The sequence below is a fragment of the Bos indicus genome, chromosome 22, assembly GCF_029378745.1.
Source record: "Bos indicus isolate NIAB-ARS_2022 breed Sahiwal x Tharparkar chromosome 22, NIAB-ARS_B.indTharparkar_mat_pri_1.0, whole genome shotgun sequence".
NCBI classification, from domain to species: domain Eukaryota; kingdom Metazoa; phylum Chordata; class Mammalia; order Artiodactyla; family Bovidae; genus Bos; species Bos indicus.
In genome coordinates, this window is record NC_091781.1 from 42,687,555 (window position 1) to 42,708,139 (window position 20,585).

Here is a 20,585-nt window from a genome sequence, read left to right on the forward strand (position 1 = left end):
TATCCACTCCTCTGTTAAACGGACATTTAGGTTCCTTCCATATCTTGGCTACTGTAAACAGTGCTGCTATGAACATTTGGGTGCATACATCTTTCTGAATTACAGTTTCCTTCCGTTTTCCAGGAGTGGGATTGCTCTTTTTCGTTTTTAAAACTTTTCAGTTTTTTGCAGAACTTCCATACTGTTTTCCAATTTACATTCTATAAATTGGTACATACTGTAAATTGGTACTATACCAATTTACATTCCCACCAACAATGTACGAGGGTTCCTTCTTCTCCATACCCTCTCCAGCATTTATCATTTGCGACTTTTCATGATGGCCGTTCTGACCAGTGTGAGGTGGGTGTCTCATTATAGTCTTGACTTGTATTTCTCTAATAATCAGTGATGTTGAGTATCTCTTCACGTGCCTCTTAGCCATCTGGCTGTCTTTGGAGAAATGTCTATTTAGGTCTTCTGCCCATTTTTTGATTGGCTTGCTTGCTTTTTTGATATTGAGCTGCACGCGCTGTTTGTGTATTTTGGAAATCAATTCCTTTTCAGTTCCTTTGCAAATATTTTTTCCCATTCTGTGGGTTGTCTTTTTGTTTTCTTTATGGTTTGCTTTACTGTGCAAAAGGTTTTAAGTTTAATTAGGTCCCATTTGTTTTTATTGTCATTGCTCTAAAGACGGGTCAAAAAAGATACTGCTGTGATTTACGTCAAACAGCGTCCTGCCTCTGTTTTCCTCTAAGAAAACACGGTATTGTCTTACCTTTAGGTCTTTAATCAATTTCGAGTTTATTTTTGTCCATGGTGTTAAAGAATGTTCTAATTTCATTCTTTTACACATAGCTGTCCAGTTTTTCCAGCACTATTTATGAAGAGACCTGATTTCATTGCGTATCCTTGCCTCCTCTGTCGTGTTAGTTCACCATATCTGTGTGGATTTATTTCTGGCCTTTCTAGCCTGTTCTTTGGATGTGTATCTGTTTTGGTACCAGTACTGTACTACACTGATTGTAGCCTTGTAGTCTAGTCTGATCAGGGAGTCTGATTTCCTCCTCCATTTTTCTTTCTCAGGATTTCTTAGGGTATTTGGGGTATTTTGTGTTTTGATATAAATTTTAGAACTTTTTGTTCTAGTTCTGTGAAGAATGCTATTAATAATATAATAGGAATTGCATTCAATCTGTAGATTGCTTTGGGTGGGAATGTTTCTTTTTCTGGTCTTTCATTGTTAATGTACAGATGCAATGGATTTCTGTGTATTGATTTTGTATCCTGCAACTTTACCACATTCCTTGATGACCACTGGTGTTTCCTGGTCCCCTATAGTGTCCTGTCATCTGCAAACAGTGAGAATTTTACTTCTTTTCCAATTTGGATTCCTTTTAGTTCTTTTTCTTCTCTGATTGCCATGGCTAGACCTTCCAAAACCATGTTCAGTAAAAGTGGCGAAAGTGGACAGCCTTGCCCCACTCCTTACCTTAGAGGAACCGCTGTCAGCTTGTCACTGTGGAGTACGTTAGCAGGAGGTTTGTTTCATGTGTTATTTACCACGTTGCGGTAGATTCCTTCTACATTCACTTTCTAACTGTGATATATCACCCTGTTTTGTGGATATTAAAAAATCCTTGCAACCCTAGGATAAATCCCACTTGACCGTGCTATGTGATCCTTTTTAATGTATTGGTGGCATCGGTTTGCTACTATTTCGTTGAGGATTTTTGTGTCTGTGTTCATCAGTGATATTGACCTGTGATTTTCTCTTGTTGTGATATCTCTGTCTGCTTTTGCTATTAACATCAGGGTGATGGTGGCCTCACAGAATGGGAGTGTTCGTTGCGCTGCAGTGTTCTGGGGAATTTCAGAAGCACAGGCATGAACTCTTCTCTAAATGTTTGACGGAATGCCTGTGACGCCGTCTGGCCCTGCACTTCTGTGTGTTCGGAGCTGTTCGATCACAGTTTCAGTTTTGGTACGTGTGCCTGGCCTGTATTGTCTACTTCCTCTGGTTCAGCTGGAAGACTGTACTTTTCTAAGAGGTTGCCCGTTTCTTCCAGGTCCTCCATTCTGTTGGCACACACTTGCCTGTAGTGGTCTCCTGGGATCTTTTTCTTACTTCTGTGGAGTCCATTGTAACTTATTTTTCATTTCTAATGCTACTGATTGGAGCCTTCTCCTTTTTGTTTCTAGATGATTCTGGCTGAAGATTTATAAATTTTGTTCGTCTTCTCAAAGAACCATTTTTTAAAAATTATTTTTATTATAGTTGCTTCACAGTGTTGTGTTTCCACTGCCCAGCAAAGTGAATCAGCTACATGTATCCATATATCCCTTCATTTTTAGATTTCCTTCTCACTTTAGGTCAACACAGAACACTGAGTTCCCTGAGCTATACAGCAGGTTCTCCTTCTTTGCCTGTTTTAAATACAGTATGAAGAGTGGAAGATGTCAAACCCAGTCTCCCCGTTCATCCCACCACACCTCTTCCCTCCTTGGTGTCCATTTCCTAGTTCTCTACTTCTGTGTCTCTATTTGTTTTTCAAGTAAGACTGTCTATACCATTTTTCTATATTCCACATACATATGCGTTTATAGACAATGTTTTTCTTCTTTCTTACTTCACTCTATGACAGTCTCTAAGTCCAACCAACCTCTATAAATGACCCCATTTCATTCTTTTTTATGACTGATATTCTATTGTTTATGTACCACATTTTCCCCCCCGCACTGGAGTATAAGTGCTGTACAATGTTGTGTTAGTTTCTGCTGTACAAAAAAGTGAATCAGGGACTTCCCTGGTGGTCCAGTGGTTAAGAGTCTGCCTTCAAATGCAAGGGTTCAAGCCTTGGCCAGGAAACTAGGATCCCACGTGCCACAGAGTGAGGAAGCGCATGAGCTGCAATGAACCACAGCGAAGACCCAACAGATAATACAAAAAGTGAAGCAGCTACATGTATACATGTATCCCCTCCGTCCTGAGCCTCCCTCCCAGGCCCCCACCCACCTCCAGGGGTCATCACAGAACACCGAGCTGAGCTCCTGTTCCATATGGCAGCCCTTCACTGGCTCTTTTATACATAGTGGTGTATGTGTCGAAGCTGCTCTCTCAATCGTTCAGCCCTCTCCTTCCCCATGTCCGAAACTCCATTCTTTCTGTCTGCATCTCTCTTCCTGCCCTACAAGTAGGCTCATCAGTACCACTGTCTAGATTCCATATGTATGCATTAATATAAATACTGTTTTCTTTCTGAATTCCTTCACTCTGTATGACAGACTCTAGGTTCATCTGCATCACTACTACTGACTCAGTTTTGTTCCTTTTTATGGGTAATACTTCACTGTATCTAGCACCACATCTTCCTTATCCAGTCATCTGTCAGTGGGTGTTTAGACTGTTTCCATGTCCTGGCTACGGTAAACAGCACTGCACTGCACCCTGGGGTACACCTATCTTTTTGAATTATGGTTTTCTCTGGTTACACGGCCAGTAGTGGGATTGCTGGGTCATGACGTAGTTCTATTCTTTTTTTTTAATGAACCTTCATAAAAACATAGTTTTTTTAAGAACCTGTTTATTTTGTTAATGAACCTTTATACTGCTCTCCATAGTGGCCGTATCAGTCTTACATTCCCACCAACAGTGCAAGAGGGTTCCGTTCTCTCCACACCTTATCCAGCGTTTGTTTGTAGATTTTTTAACAATGGCCATTCTGACACACTTGTAGGTACTACCTCATTGTAGCTTTGATGTGCATTTCTCTAATGATTAGTGATGTTGAGCATCTTTTCACGTGTTTGTTGACCATCTGAATATCTTCTTTGCAGAATGTCTATTTAGGTCTCCCACCCATTTTTTGATTGGGTTGTTTTTCTGATGTTGAGCTATGTGAGCTGTTTGTGTATTTTAGAGACTAATCCTTTGTCAGTTGCTTTGGTTGCAAATATTTTCTCCCATTCTGAGGGGTGTCTTTTCATCTTATTTGTGGTTTCTTTTGCTCTGCAAAAAGCTTTTAAGCTTAATTATGCCCCACTTGTTTGTTTTTGTTTTTATTACTGTAGGAGGGGGGTCAAAAAAGATCTTGGTGCAGTTTCTTTGAGTGTTCTGCCTGTGTTTTCCCCTTAAGAGTTTTACAGTGTCTGGCCTTACCTTCAGGTCTGTAATCCTCTTTGAGTTTGTGAGTGGCGTTAGGGAGGGTTCTAGGTTGTTCTTTTACATGGAGCTGCCCAGTTTTCACAGCAGCACTTACTGAAGAGACTGTCTTTTCTCCATCGTATACTCCGTGCCTCCTGTGTCACGTATGAGGTGCCCATGGGCCCCTGGGTTCATCTCTGGGCGTTCCATCCTGTCCCACCGATCTGTATTTGTTTTTTGTGCCAGTATTGTACTGTCTTGACCCCTGTGGCCTTGTAGTAAACTCTGAAGTCAGGCAGCCTGATCCCTCCAGTTCTGTTTTTCTTTCTCAAGATTGCTTAGGCTGCTTGGGTGTTCTGAATTTCCATACAAATTTTTTTTTTAAAGTGTTGTGAAAAATGCCATTGATAATTTGATCAGATTGCAATGAATCTGAAGACTGCTTTGGGTAGTATAGTCATTTTCCCAATACCGACTCTTCCAGTCCAAGAACACAGCAAATCTCCCCATCTGTTTGCGTCATCATTTATTTCTTTCATCAGTATCTTACAAAGTTATCTGCGTGCAGGTCTTTGCCTCCTTAGGTAGGTTTATTCCTAGGTATTCTATTTGTTACAGTGGTAAACTGGGATTGTTTCCTTAATATCTCTTTCTGATCTTTCATTGTTAGTTACAGGAATGCAAGAGATTTGTTTATTAATTTTGTATCCTGTGACTTTGTACAAATCATTGATTAGGTCTAGTATTTTCCTGGTGGCATCTTTAGGATTTTCTATATATAGTATCGTGTCATCTGTAAATAGTGACAGTTTTACTACTCTTTTTCCAATGTGGATTGTTTCTTCTCTGATTGCTGTGGCTAGGACTTATCGAATAATGGTGGCATACTTGTCTTATTCCTCATCTTAGAGGAAATGCTTTCAGTTTTTCACCTTTGAGAATGATGTTAGCTGTGGGTTTTTCATATATGATCTTTATTATGTTGAGATAGGCTCTCTCTATGCCACTTTCTAGAGAGTTTTTAATCATAAATGGCTGTTGAATTTTGTCAAAAGCTTTTTCTGTATCTAATGAGATGATCAGTCCTGAAGTACTGCAGCTTCAGGACTAATGCTGAAGCTCCAATACTCTGGCCACCTGACATTAAGAGCTGACTCACTGGAAGAGACCCCGATGCTGGGAGAGACTGAAGGCAGGAGGAGAAGGGGAAGACAGAGGATGAGATGGTTGGATGGCATCACCGACTCGATGGATGTAAGTTTGAGCAAGCTCTGGGAGATGGTGAAGGAGAGGGAAGCCTGGCGTGTTGCAGTTCATGAGGTTGCAGAGAGTCAGACATGACTTAGCATGTCTGAACAACGAGATGATCATATAATCTTTATTCTTCAATTTGCTAATACAGTGTATCACACTGGTTGACTTGCACATATTGAAAACTTCTTGCACCTCCGGGATAAATCCCACTTGGCTATGATGTATGATACTTTTAATATGTTGTTGGAAATGATTGCTAGTATTGAGGATTTTTGCACACGTGTTTATCAGTGATATTGTAAATTTGTGTGTGACGTCTTTGTCTGGTTTTGGTATCAGGGTGATGGTGGTGGACTCACAGAATGAGTTTGGGAGTGTTCCTCCCTCTGCAGCTTTTTGGAACAGTGTGAGAACGAGAGGTGTTACCCCTGCTCTAAATGTTTGATAGATTTCTCCTGTGAAGCCATCTGGTCCTGGACTTTTGTCTGTGGGAAGCTTTCTCATCACAGTTTCAGTACTTGCGACTGGTCTGTTCATATTTTCTATTACTTCCTGTCAAAGAACCAGCTTTTAGTTTCACTGATCATCGGTATTGTTTTCTTTGACTCTATGTCATTTATTTCTGCTCTGATCTTTATTTCTTACCTTCAACTAACTCTGGGTTTGTTTTACTGTTCTTTCTCTAGTTGCTTTGGGTATAAAGCTAGGTTTTTGAGATTTTTCTTGAGGTAAGATGGCGTTGCTCTAGAGGTCTTTCTTAGAACTGCTTTTGCTGCATCCCACAGGTTTTGGATGTTTTCACTGTCATTTGTCTGTGGACATTTTTGTATTTCCTCTTTGATTTCTTCAAGATGCATTGATTGCTTAGTAACATACTTTTTAGCCTCAGTGTATTTGTATTTTTTAACATTTTCCTGTAATTGATTTGTAATACAGTAATTAGATTTGTAATATCAGAATGATTTCTAATACTATAGCATTGTGGTTGGAAAACATGCTTTATGTGACTTCAGTCCCAAGAGGTGATCTATCCTGGAGAATGTTCCATGTGCCCTTGAGAAGAAAGTGTATTGTTTTTGGATGGAATGTTCTATAAGTAACAATTAGGTCTGTCTGATCTAATGTGTCATTTAAAGCCTGGGTGTCCTTAATAACTTTCTGTCCGTCTGATCTGTTTGTGTAAGTAGGGTGTGTCACTGTCAGCTCCCCATTCTATGGCTGTTAGCATTTGCCTTATATACTGAGGTGTTCTTATGTTAGTAGTGAGTGTGTCCGACTCTCGAGACCCCATAGACTGTAGCCTCCCAGGCTCCTCTGTCCATGGGATTCTCCAGGCAAGAATACTGGAGTGGGTTGCCATTTCCTTCTCCAAGGGATCTTCCCAACCCAGGAATCGAACCTGGGTCTCCTGCATTGCAGGCAGATTGTTCACTGACTGAGCTATGTATATTTCAACTGTTATATCTTTTTCTTGAATTGATCTCCTGATCATTATGCATATTCTTTATTGTGTAACAATCTTCATTTTAAAGTCTATTTTGTCTGATATAAATACTGCTATTCCAACTTTCTGTTGATTTCCATTTGCACGAAAACCCTTTTTCCATCCCTTTCCTTTCAGTCTGTATGTGCCTCTCTCACAGATAGCATATGTACAGGTCTTGTTTTTGTATCCATTCAGCCAGTCTGTGTCTTTGGTTGAGGCACTGAGCATATAAATATATATGTTCCTAATGCCATCTTCTTAATTGTTTTGAGTTTGTAGGTTTTTTTCTTCTCTTTATTGTTCTCATCTCTTGTGGTTTAGTGACCATATTTAGTGCTGTGTGTGGGTTGCTTTTTTTCTTGTGTGTGTGTACCTATTGTTTTTTTTTGCTTCATTTCCCATGAGCTTTTGATAAAGCAGTCTACACCCCCCCCCCCCCCCCCCCCCCCCGCCCAATACCTTTCCTGGTGGCTCAGACAGTAAAGAATCCACCTGTGATGCAGAGACCTGGGTTCGATCCCTGGGTCAGGAAGATCCCCTGGAGAAGAGAATGGCAACCCACTCCACTGTTCTTGCTTAGAGAATTCCACTGACAGAGGAGCCTGGAGGGCTGCAGTTGCAAAGAGTTGGACATGACTGAGTGACACTCACACTATACATACACATACACACGAAGACACACACACAGACAAGACTGTTTTAAGCTCCTGGTCTCTCAATTTCAAAAGCAGATCTCATTTCCTACAGTTACTGGTTTGCTATCATATTTCCTCTTCGCAGGACTGTGGTTCTTCTTGCTTCTGCTGTGTATCCCCTGCTGAGGGAGATTGGTCCAGAGGCTTGTGCTTCTGTCCCTTGATAGGGGGTTTGGGGATGGTGTGGTGACCAGAAACTGCCCTCTGGTTGTCACTGCCCTGTCAGGGGTGGGGTCTGCTCCCCAGTTGTGGGAGTGGAGCCCCCTAGACAGGACTGGAGCACCGTCACGGGGAGAGAAGCCACTGAGTGTCCCTCCTCAGGAGCTGTTCACCTGTGAGTGAGCTCTGCTGTGCGAACTCAGCAAGCACTCTGTTGCTGGCACTGCTTTTGGCCCCACCATGACTGTGCGAGTGCCAGCAATCGGCCCCGGTGCCCCTCAGGTCCTATGCACCAGGCCCCGGGAGCGGGTCCCCTGACTGAGGTCGCGTCTCGGGACTGCAGTGGCCGTGCACCCGGGCCCGCTGCAGGACCCAGGGAGGCGGTGCAGCCTCCGGCCTGGCCCGACCCCCATGAGTGTGTGTCCACAGAGACCGAAGCTGCAAAAGCCAGACCTGTTCCAGCTGCAGGAGTACAATTCCTTGAGGGGTTTCACAGGCATTCAATTTAGGAAACCAGCGACAGAGGTTGCTCTGGAAGCTCGGCTGTGGTTTCAGTACCCCCCTGCAGCTGTTCCTCCCACTGGACTCTGCTCCAGAGCACACGAGCCCACCAGGCAGGAAGGAGCTGGGGCCCAGGGGATCAAGGCGAGCGGGCCCCCCAGGAGGCGGACAGCTCTCAAACTCCACGTCCCAGCCCCCGTGGGCACCTGTGTCACACTGCGACCACCTGCGTGGCGCTCACCCTGTCCTGACGGCCACAGCCTGGTTGCTGGGCTCTTCTCCAAGCTGGCCTTCTGTCCCAGCCCATCTCCCCACCCTCTGCTGCTTCTCCTCTTCCTCCTCCGACCTCCTGTCTTATCAGGGGATCTTTCTTGTCCTCTTAGGTGTCTGAGGTCCTCTGCTAGCTGCCTCCCAGGTCAGTTAAATCAGAATCCAGGGGGAGGATTCCGGCACTGATATTTATTAAAGTCCCTCGGATGATACAGCCAGGGTTAATATCAACTGATTTAACCAGTACAGTCCCTTGACCTCCCTCAGTCTGGAAATACTTTAAAATGTACAAGCCAGTACTCCGGACAAGGTAATTGCCTCTGTATTGGAGCATATATATGAAGGCTTTACAAGATTCAAAATAGTTTTTTAATATCAGGTCCGTGGGAATATTGACAGTTTCTCATGAGACTTCATTACAGCACAGAAAACAAAATATAGCCATGCTACCAAACAGTTTGTTTCTGGCAACTCACTTTCTCCTCTTTCCCTGATTTTTCTGTATTTTTTTTTTCACTGTCAAATCATTTTCCAGTATAATGAAATCTTAGCCTAATAGGGCTGTTGCCTACTCTTTACCTTTCATGGTCAGAGTAGTGCAGAAATATTAGCCCAAGTGAACACAGTACTTCACTGGAAATCAATGGCACCTGGGAAGAATGTGCACCTACTTTATTAAGACTCTGTTCTCCCTTGTGGCTGTGGTATGTGGATTGTTAAAATTCTAACACAAATGACCAGTACAGTTTTTAAGAAGACTGCGAAAGCTCAATCGGAGACAAGTGGGATACTTTATTACTGTATAATTGCTTTACAGTGTTGTGTGTGTTTCTGCTGTACAACAATGAATCACCATATGTATAATACATCGCCTTCCTTGTGAGCCTCCCTCCCACCCCGCCATCGCACCATCTGGGTCATCACAGAGCAGCAAGCGGAGCTCCCTGTGCTATGCAGTAGCTTCCTGCTAGCCGTTTAATGCATGGTAGTATATGTCAGTCAGTCGATGCTGTCAACTGGAGAAGTGGGGTCTTTTAATAGTGATTACTAATAACACCTAATGAGGTGGCCCCACTCAGAGAGAGGCCCCAGCAGCCGGCACTTACTGAGTCCTCAACTCAGTGCCAGGCACTTACGAGCCAAGCACCACCTCCTTTATTTTGCAACAACCTCATGAAGAAGGGTGCTGATCAACAGCAGCTGTCACACCTACTCAGCACTGCTGTTCTCTAGGAAGCAGTCACACACAGTAAGTAATGAGTGGGCATGGCTGTGTTCCGGAGGGGTTGGGTTTCAGCCAAAGGCTGGAGTTTTGGACTCCTGCTGCAGACACTTGCCCAAGGTTAGGAAGGGGCTGAGCCAACGTTCAGTCCAGGTTCTAATGGCGCCAACGTCATTCCCTCTCACTTTGACAACCAGTGAAGGATATGCATTAGCCACTCAACTTTCTCAATAGGTTCTCTTTGCGGCTCGCTGGCTCCTCAGAGAATTCACCTCTTTTCAGAGATTACCTTATGCTCATCTCGCCTCACATTACTGCCCCCATCACGGCCACCTCCCTGCTCAGGACACCCCAGCAACCTGAGAGACCAGGCCAGAGCAGCCCTGGAAATGAACCCCCCCAGGAAAGCTGGATTTCCCTGGCCTACCTCCTGTGCTTTGTTGAGCAGCCTCTTTTATTCCAGCACTTATGTGAGGCTCTTCTACATGGAGACCTTTTTTTTTTTTTTTTAATTGTAACTGGAGGATAATTGCTTTACAATGTTGTAGTTTCTGCCATACATCAACAAGAATCACCCAGCGGTATGCATATGTCCCCTCCCTCTTGAATCTCCCACCCACCCCTCTGGGTTGTCACAGGGCACCGATTTACCTTCTGTGTCACACAGCAGATTCCCACGGGCTATCTATTTTACATATGGTAATGTATATGTTTCAGTGTTACTCTTTAAATTTGTCCCTCCCTCTCCTTCCCCCACTGTGTCTGAGGCCTCTTTTAGTTAAACTAAAGGCAGGATGGATGATCTGCAGCTCTCTAAATCCTGGGACAGGGAGACACACACACCACCCACGGATCTCACACGTGTTTACTGGAATTCAGAACATTAACTGGCACAGGCAGTTTTCCCAGCTTGCAGGTCTGGGCTGAAGAACCAGTAACGTCCTTCAGACTCCGGCCTCAATCACCACACCACCCTGGTCTCAGCAAATCATCATCTGCCACACCTCACCACTGATATGTTTTAAAAGCCTAGAGCTCGTCATTGATTGGACCTGGGGTGCAGGGCTGGCTACATAATTTGCAGGAGGTGGCCCTAATGCTAAAGAACCTGCCTGCCAGTGCAGGAGAGATCAGAGACTGAGTTCTAGCCCCGCGTTGGGAATATCCCCTAGAGGAGGGAATGGCACCCCTCCAGTATTCCGGTCTGGAGAATCCCATGGACAGAGGAGCCTGGCAGGCTACGGTCCATGCGGTCGCCAAGAGTCAGACACGACTGAAGCGACTTAGCTGGCAGTGCAAGCTGAGAACGCAGGACCCGCGAGTAAGCGCATCCTATGTGGGCCGCGCTGGGGTGGGGGACTGGCCCCGGGCAGCCCACTCATTGGCTCGCTGCTGACCTATGGGGTGAAAGGTCCTCAGCCCGGCCAATCGGATGTTTTCCCTCTGGAATTTAACAGGAAAGACAGAGGCTGCCCATTGGAAGGAAAAAAAAGCAAAGTCATATAAAAGACTTCCCAAACCTGCCGACAGGTTCTCCCCACACAGCGGCAAGAATGACCTTCTCAAACCCGATCTTTCTGCCACTTGAAACCACCCGTCCACCCTCACTCCAAACACGGCCCCGCTCCGTCGCCACTCCGGACACACTGTGCCTTTTTGTTTCCTGAACAGACCGAGCTTGTTCAAGGTACATGAGTCACACAGGCTGTTTCCTCTGCCCCGCCAGCCTCCCTCTTTCTTCTCAGCTCTTAAAGGTCAGCTGCCGAGAGGCCCTCCCGCTGCACCTGGCTGAAGGAGGTCCTCCGGTGAGCCCCCTGCGTTTGCTCCTCTCCACGTGCAATCGTTTATTTTTGCCTCCCTCGCAGAATCTCAGCTCTGGGGGAGGCGGAGCCTTGCTTGCGTAGTTCATCTCTACCACCCTACCTGGTAAATTACAGGAACTCCAACATACTGTGGGATAAATGAGTGATTGTGTGATTGTGTACTTTCCCAACGGTCGTTCCTGTTACGCAGGAACCTCTTGGTTTTATTTGTTTGCTTTGAATCTGGGCACACTATTGAATTTCCTCATTAGTTTCAAATGCTTTTCTGTTAATTCATTTGGGAATTCTGGGTATAAATAATGACATCTTACAAAGAAGATATTAACTCTGCCCTCTCCCAAAGTTATATAATTTGTTTTTATTTCCTGTCTCATTGCTTTGGTGCCATAGTTAGTTGATTTCAAGACAGTGTGACTGATGAAAATTATAAAGCTCTGGGCACATACAGGAACTAACAGCAGGACAACTAGCTGAGGAGTGGAAGCACTTATTTTAAGCATGTTGTGATAATAGCCTGTGTTGAAGACAGAGGAAGGAAAGAGAGTGGCTGGCAATTACTCAGATAAAGGATTGGTGAGACTTGATAATGGGAAAAGGCAGAAGAAATGGGGAAAATTCTCCAAACTCCAATCTGAGTCAAGATACTCTCAATGCGTTGGCTCCCAGACAACGTAATCTCAGACTAAGAGAATATCCACCCACATTTTTTAGAGGAGGAAGGAGCTGATACAGCCAACTGTTTGTCTAGTGCCCATTTTTAACTACCACGGTCATTTTTTAAGGCCCCCCAAATTAAGGATACACCTGAAAATCAATAGCCTTATGAAAAAGGAAGTGAGAAAATTAGAATTCTCATTGTAGACATGGTTTTGAGAATGGGAATTGAAGAAAATTGGCAACCATGGCTCTAGGCTCTGACACGGTCTGTCTACATCCAAAATATAACACTTTTCCCAGCATCTTACAAAGGGGGTCTCACTTAGTCATCCTAACAGCACCCCATAGTAGAGCTTTGATGCCCACATTCCCTAACACATCACCTTGCACTTCACAGCCCATCAAACCCTCTCCTCCTGTTTTCTCCACCCCACCCCCCGAACCTGTTACCCACCTCTAGGTTCTTGCACGGACCTCCATCCCAGTCTAGTTTACTTGGAGAACTGCTGTTCATCATGCAGAGAATGGCATCATCCTCTTCCCAGAGGTAGGGAAGAAGTAAAGGCCTGTCCACAGGCAACATGGTGGTTGGTGTCATGAAAGTCACATAATATATATTTTAACCATACTTACCTGTACAGTTCAGACGCACTAAATACATCCACGCTGCTGTGCAACGGGCACCATCATCCATCACCTGAATTTTTCACCTTTGTAATCTGAAACTCTGTCCCCAGCCCCTGGAATCAACCAGTGTACTTTCTGACTCTATGAATTTGACTATTCTAGCTATCACACAGGTAGAATCAAACAGTATATGTCTGCACCTAATGTATATTGGAATGCATTCTTAAGGTTGATATTTTTCCTATAAACAGACTGTACTTCTCTTCCCCCTGTGCTATATACACAGTAGTACAGTAGTGTAAATATGTCTGGGGGGTGAATTGGGAGAGTGGGGTAGGTGCATACACACCGCTGTGGCTGGTGTTTAAAGAGGGGAACCAGAGCCTCGTGTGCGCAGTGCAGACACGCCCCCTTAGCTCCAACGTGGAGCCCTCAGGCCTTAAGGCACTGGTTCCCTGAGACCAACCTCCCTGAGCCTCAGTTTCCTCATCTGTACAACCTCAAAGGTTTCATGATCAATTACCAAGCCAGACACTGCCACGCCTAGTATGTTGTAGAGGCTCTGCCTCAGAAAAACAGGACCCATGAAGAGGTCAGAACCAGGGCCTAAAGTTTCACTCAAAATACTGTATGCAGCTCGTAGCCAGCCTGGGTCACTCTCTAGAGGAATTTTAAGTCTCTCTCACACACACATGCATGCGCACACACCCCCACACACTCTCTTCTCTTACCTTCACCCTCATAGTTGCTTGGTTGAGGGCATTTCAAGGATATGGAGCCCACCTGGAGAGAAGTGAGCCCTTCTGCCAGATTTCAGACGCACTGACATTTCAAGCTACTGTGGTGGAACTGAGGCCATGAAGAAGGCAGACATCTGCATTAAAGATGACAACCAAAAAAAAAAAGATGACAAGCATCCCTTTGTAATTAGACATGGCAGTCCTGGGATTTCACACCCTTCTCTTTGATCTGGAGAAACTGAAAAGCTGGACACGTCTGTGAGGAAACTACAGACAGGAAGATATGGGGTGATGTTTTCTTTACATCACTGCACTTACCAAATTACCTTTAACAAGTACAGATGGCTCTTTTTATATGTCTTTTCTGTCTCTGATACAAGCTCCCTGAGAAACAGAAACTCAAACAGAATTCCTCTTGCAGGAGGGAAAAAAATTTTTTTTCCTCAAAGGTCAAAAACATTTGCATGTGTCAACCCATTACTTTGTGATCCAGTAGCACTTTTCAGCCATGATCCCCAATCCTTACACCCTGGGCACAGGCTATTTCATTCTCACAAATGAGGAAACCTAGGCTCGGAAAGTCAGGTAGCTTCCCCAGGGCTGCTAAGATCCCAACAAACACCAAAAGCCTTGCCCTTCAGCTGTGCCGCGAGAATGGCTGAGGCTGTGTGTGCTCATCTGACCAGCTCACCCGTCCCTGCTGTGTTGTTTCCACAGCCTCCATGTACTCAGAGATCCAGAGGGAGCGGGCCGACATCGGAGGCCTGATGGCCCGGCCAGAACACAGAGAATGGAACCCAGAGCTCATCAAGCCCAAGAAGCTGCTGAACCCCGTGAAGGCCTCCCGGAACCACCAGGAGATGCACCGCGAGCTGCTCATGAACCACAGGAGGTGGGAGAGGAGCCCCCCGCGCTGTGAAAGGCCGGCCTGGTAGCCACCCTGGGGCTGTGAGAGACGGGGCAGGTCTGAGGGTGCCCCGTGTGGTCAGCAGCAGACACCATGGAGGTCCAGAAGCCTCGTAATCCCGCCTAGTCAGCCACAGGTGCCTGCCCTCCACGTGCGTCTGCTACATGGATGCACTGTGCCCAGACCTGGGGGTACACAGAGGAATGGGACCCAGTTCCTGCCCTCACAGAGCAGACAGATGTTTGACCAGATGGTGGGACGGGTGCTTTGAGGGAGGCACGAATGGCCTGCAACCCCAGAGGAGCCACCAGCCTGGGCTCCAAGGACGAAGTGATGCCTCAGGCTAGGGCTCGAAGGGTGGGTGGGAGTCAGCCAGTGTCAGAGGTCGGCACTGGCCACGAGCAGCAGATGGATGAGAATGTGAGAGTGCAGAGGAACTTGGAGGAGCTCAGAGAGACTGAAGAACGTGGGCCTGTGAAGGGTCCCAATGCTGGGTGTCACCGTGGTAGAGGAGGTACGAGTGGAGCAGGCAGGCCAGGAGCATGCAGTGGGCAAGGCTGGCTGGAGGTGTTGGGCCTGGGACTACTGGGTTACTGAGGGACTGTGGTGAAGGGCAGGCTTCCCAGCTGGCACAGTGGTAAAGAACCTGCCTGCCAATGCAGGAGACACAAGAGACCCAGGTTTGATCCCTGGGTCAGGAAGATCCCCTGCAGGAAGAAATGACAACCCACTCCAGTATTCTTATCTGGAAAAATCCCACGGACGGAGAAGCCTGGCGGGCTACAGTCCATGGGGTTGCAAAAAGAGTCACACACGACTGAGGCAACTGAGCATGCATGGGCGAGGGGAGAGGGAGGTTGAGCATCCCTCCCTAGGGTCAGGTTGCAAAGCCTCCGCGGCTCCCTCTAGTGGTCGCTTTTGGTATTGACGCCGGCTGTGATTGTCCTTATTTTCAACTAACATACCGTCCAGCAGATCTCATTTTTTATCCATGTTGTCCTCCTGCCCCTTGGTTACACTAGTCTCTCTGTATCCGCCGGGACTGGTTAGGACCCCCTCCCAACAGAACCCCAAAACTCAAGGCCCTTGTATAAAGTGGCATTGCACAAGCCCGCCCCCGGTATCCACGAATTCAATCTGTGGAAACGGAGGGTTGACTGTGTATTGTAAGTACTTCGTCAAGATCCCTTTTAGAGTCGTCCCTTTTAAAATCACCACAGTTTAAAAAACAGAAGCCTAAAGACAAATCAGGGCAAATGTTTGCAATATAAATGACAAAAATATGTACGTTATCTCTTACAAACCCATAAAGAAAAAATGAACAGAAGATAGGTACAGTTAATTCACAGAACAAATGAAAGCAGCTGGCACCCATCTCCAAGCTGCTCCTCCAGACCCTTCTTGCCTACCAGAGTCTGCAATACAAGAAGACTGGACAGTAAGGAGAAATAGAGGCTCTGAAATACTGTTGACAAAAGTTATAAATTGGATAACCTTTTCTAAGGAGCAGATGGGAACATGTAACCAAAATCTTTGCAGAGAGCCTGACCTAGCAATTCTAGAAACTTACCCTGAGAAAATAACCACTAATATCCTACAGCCTGGTCTCTGCACTCAGACAGGCTGGGGTAGAGATCCTCCTTCAGTCTGTTCACACCTGTGACGTGGACTGGAGTCTCACTCAAGTCCAGGGCCCCCCCCTCCCTGTACGCTGGGACAGTAATGCTTTCCCATCCTGGGCTACCAGACGGCACGAGGTACTGGCTGCTGTCAGTGCAGGCTGCAGCCCCGGGTGCGGGGCGGTGGGAGTCTCCTAACGCCTCCCTCCTCCCCAGGGGCCTGGGCGTGGACAGCAAGCCCGAGCTGCAGCGTGTCCTGGAGCACCGCCGGCGGAACCAGCTCATCAAGAAGAAGAAGGAGGAGCTGGAGGCCAAGCGGCTGCAGTGCCCCTTTGAGCAGGAGCTGCTGAGACGGCAGCAGAGGCTGAACCAGGTGGGTAGGGCCCCCAGACCCAGCCCCTGCTTCCTCCAAGACTACCCGCTGGCCCAGAGAGGCGCTCGGCCTGCAGTCACAGCTGACGAGGCGGAGCCAGACGAGGACTGGACCCAGAGTCCACCCTGGCCTGCGTCCTCACTCGGCCACTCCCTTCGCTGTGTGACTTTGGACCAGTGGTTTCCCCTCTCTGAATGGGTTTTCTCATTGGCCCAATCTATTGCACGCTGATTCCGATTATCTTCTCACAGCTGCCCTGTGAGCCCAGTGGAGTTACCATTTGAGAAATGAGGAACCTAGGGCTCAGCTGAGGTCTGCAATTTGAAGCAGGCTTCCTGGGGAGAACAGTCCCGTGCTCTGTCCCCTCAGCTTCCAAGCTGGTGGCAGAACTGATCCTGGTTGTTTCCCCAGAGAGGACCCTGGGTCCAAACCCGGTGGCTTTTGAGTGGGAATCTCCCTAGCCCACCCACCTCACATCTCTGCTTCTCTCTCCTTCAGCTGGAGAAACCACCAGAAAAGGAAGAGGACCATGCCCCTGAATTCATTAAAGTCAGGGAAAACCTGCGGAGAATCACCACTTTGACCAGTGGAGAGAGGGCGCTGTAGAGCTGGCTCCGGAGCTCCAGCGCCCCGGCAGCCCACCCTGGCCCCTATGCCCTCCAGCCCCACTGTACCTGGCAGCCCTGACCCCCAGACTCGGCTCTGCGGTGTTCATGCTTGCTCCTGGAAAAACGCATCTCCCCAGAGGGCAGCCCCCCACCTGACCCCCAGAAGATGGGGGATCCTGAATGCAGGCTTTTCCCTCTAGCGCTCATCGCTCCTGCTCCCAGAAGCAGCCGCTGCTGAGGGAACTTTCCCCAGGCTCCCTCCTTGAGGGGCTGCTGAGCCCTGCCAAGATGCTTCAGGCAGAGCTGAGAAGGGACAGGTGCCCCTCTGGCTGGACGAGCCGTCCATTCTGCCCAGGCCCCATGGGGCCCTGCTTCTCTGGACAGCCCAGGTCTCAGAGAGCTGCCCTACTGTGGTCTCTGCAGCCAGGTGTGGGGCAGCTAAGCAGAGCATCTTGGGGGCACCTACCCTGAAAGCCTGAGGGGAGAATGGCCTGTCCTCAGGACGGGTGGGGCGGCCCAAGGCCCTCCAAGGTTGACGCACACTAACAAAGACAGCTGCGGATGGTCTGCCAGCCTCTCCCCACCGCTTCACCTTCATTCCCTCCACGCTTTTCTCCCCCGTCCAGACCCTGTACCCACAGCAGCCCAGGGCTGCAGCTGCTCCGCTTCTGGAAGTTAGAACAGCGCTGTGTGAACTTTACTGTGCCTGTGCATTACCAGGGCCCTCTGCTGGAAGACAGCTTCTGATCCCGCAGGCTGGGGTGAGAGCTGAGAATCTTGTTTCTAACAAGCTCCTGGACCGCCGCGCTGAGGCTCACACTGTCCCTGGCAAGGCTGGAGCATCCAGGGGTGGCGAATAAAAGCCCTCCCAGCTCCCGGGACCCCCATCCTGGAGATTCCCATCCGCCTCCACAGCCCCAAGGCGCTCTTTATTTTCCTCCACCCCAGGGGCCCCGGGCCGGGGAACACCCCTAGCTAGGAAATGGTGTTGGTTATGTGACCAGAGATGCATGCAATTCTAGCCAAAAAATTCACAAAACTTTTTTAAAAAGAACCTGTCCCCAAAGCCTACAAAAAGCAAATACATAGTGATTTTCAACAGGCTTTGGAAAACATAAGAAACTAGTCTGAGGCCCCAGCCCCACCCTGACACACTGGTCCTGCTGAGTGCGCTTGAGGCCCACGCCCGACTCGATCTGTCACCGGGGCCAACTCCGTGGGTTCACTCACCCATTCCTTCTGAGAACTCGCCTCCCAGCACGGACCAAATGTTTGCACTTTCGCTCCTGTCCCATATTTAAAGATCTGGAGACCCATCAGGCCTTTTCCTTTTCCCCTGAAGAATAAAACCCCTGCCCCCATAGCTCAGGCGGTAAAGAATCCGCCTGCAATGTGGGAGACCTGGGTTCAATTCCTGGGTCGGGAAGCTCCCCTGGAGAAGGAAATGGCAACCCACTCCAGTGTTCTTGCCTGGAGAATCCCATGGTCACAGGAGCCTGGTGGGCTACAGTTCATGGGATCGCAAGAGTCGGACACGACTTAGTGCTATCTTTCTTTCTTTCTCTGGCTTTGTAAACCCATCGTTCAAGGTAACAGGGCACTAGTAAAAAGGCATTTCCTTTTACCCCCCACCCCGCCCACCAAGACTGCTGGACAGAGCTGCTGCTGGGATGCAGTCTGGTACCTGGACTGAAGATGGGAGGGAAGGGACACCGCCCTGGTGTTACTCCTACCTGGGTGGCTGGAGGGTGACCAGAGACATCATCCTTCTCCTGTGTGAGCTGAGGGGCATGAATGTAGACGTGCTGCGTGTGGGGAGGGAGGGAGGCGCTAAAAGGCTCTTGAATGTGACCATTTTGGTGAGAAGGAGGGAATGCTGTTTTTACATGTCTGTCCGGCAAGAGTCATGCTAAAAATGCACAACCCCTGAGTAAAGACCACCACTTCCCCAAAGAAGTCGCCCCATGTCGTTCAGATGAGTGAGGAGAACGAGACTGAGCCTCTAGGATGGAGCAGCCCCCAAGGGAATGCTTGGGGGTTCACTGTGGGCCCCAAGGTGCTCCACGGGGGCAGCAGGGCACAGAGACAAAGCCCCGGAAGTATCAGAACAGACCGCGAGTACCACGGTGCCCCGGAGCCTGACAGACACCCTTGTTCCCGCCCAGCGCTCCATCCCCACTCCTCTCTGGCCATCTCCCACGGCAGGGGCTGAGTCGGGGCTGCAGACTTAGCGTCTCCCTGGTGCAGCCTCCGCTGCAGCCTGGGGCGACCACGTGACCAGGTATGGCCCACGACATTTACAACAAAGTCTACAGGGGCTCCTGGAAAGCTTGTTTTTCTGACAAAAGAGACAGAGTGGGTAACACGCCCTTGCCCCTCCCTTCTCCCCTGCTTCGTCGAGGCTGAGGTGCCTGGAGCCACAGCAGCCATGTTGCTACCATGAGAAAATGGCCAAGAGAATCTCCAAGACACGGGCCTGACTGTCCTGTGACCAAGCCAATGCCGGCAGCCACCCTCCTCCAGGATTCTTGTAAATACAAATAAATGCCCCTTGTTTAAGCTACTGTTGGTCGGTCTCTATTCTGTGGAAAAACATCCCTAACAGAAGCCCAGCTCTGCGGCCCAGAGTTGCCTGGAGACTGTCCTGAAACTCAGATTCCCCTCTGTCATCAGAAACCGACTGGATCAGGACCCCCAGTGACAGTGGCAGGGACCTGTTTCTGCACCTCTGCCAGGCAGCCTGCACGGCACAGGTCTGCGAACAGGTGTCTGGGCATCACCGACTCACACATCCTAAGTATGTGTCAAGAGGCTGCTCTGTGGCAGGCAACGCGCCACGTGGGGGGGACGCCACCTGCTCGGGCCCCCGCCCCCCACCGCCTGTAACAGAGCAGCTGAAATGCTAAAAATCCTGTTAAAATCTAAGGCAGATCGCGCCGCTCGTCTGGCTCCCAGTTGAGTCCTTCCTGTGACCTAGAAGGCCCTGTGCGTCCTGCTCGCTCTCTCCCCTCTGCCCCACTTCCCACTGCCCTCCCCTTCCTCACCCAGCTCCAGCCAGGCGCCCCAGCCCTGCAGGCCCTGCCTTTTCACCTGCTCTTCCCCGGCCAGGGCCAGGACCGGCCTTCCCTCCCAGAGCCACACAGCACACTCCCTGGCGTTCAGGTCTTGTCATGCTCTTGCTAAACCAGGTCCCCTTGGTCACCCTTTCAGAATCTCAACATCTCTGACACTCTTCCTGTCCCTTCTTTCCCTCCTCGCCACTCATCCCCATCTACCATGTATTTCACTTCCCCTGTGTGTCTCTCCCAACGATAATGCTGGCTCCACGAGGGCACAGATTTGTGTCTGTCTGCTTTACAGCTGAATCTCAAACGGCCATCCTCCTTCCCTGCCAGCAGGTGGCCTCCCTGGTGCCACTCTGGCAGCTGGGCCCCAGGCCTCCCGCTCACGGCTCAGAGAACAGGTACTGTCCACTGAGGGCACAGGGCACACACGGGTGCTCAATACATGTCTGCTGAATG

At 48.4% G+C, this 20,585-nt stretch overlaps 1 protein-coding gene across 7 annotated transcripts in view; it reads left to right on the top strand.

Moving 5' to 3' along the window:
* FAM107A (family with sequence similarity 107 member A) overlaps positions 1-19,627 on the top strand; it is a 92,420-nt gene extending 72,793 nt beyond the window's left edge. For 6 of the 7 annotated variants that reach the window (XM_019984757.2, XM_019984760.2, XM_019984759.2 and 3 more), the window contains 3 exons: positions 14,275-14,449; positions 16,300-16,456; positions 16,955-19,627. In XM_019984757.2, the coding sequence (XP_019840316.1) occupies positions 14,280-14,449; positions 16,300-16,456; positions 16,955-17,062 (435 nt within the window). In that variant the 5' untranslated portion in view covers positions 14,275-14,279 and the 3' untranslated portion in view covers positions 17,063-19,627. Of the gene's footprint in view, positions 1-11,191; positions 11,398-14,274; positions 14,450-16,299; positions 16,457-16,954 lie in introns of those variants that run through there. The other variant, XM_019984763.2, reaches the window with a different exon arrangement.
* The last annotated feature ends 958 nt before the right edge of the window (positions 19,628-20,585 follow it).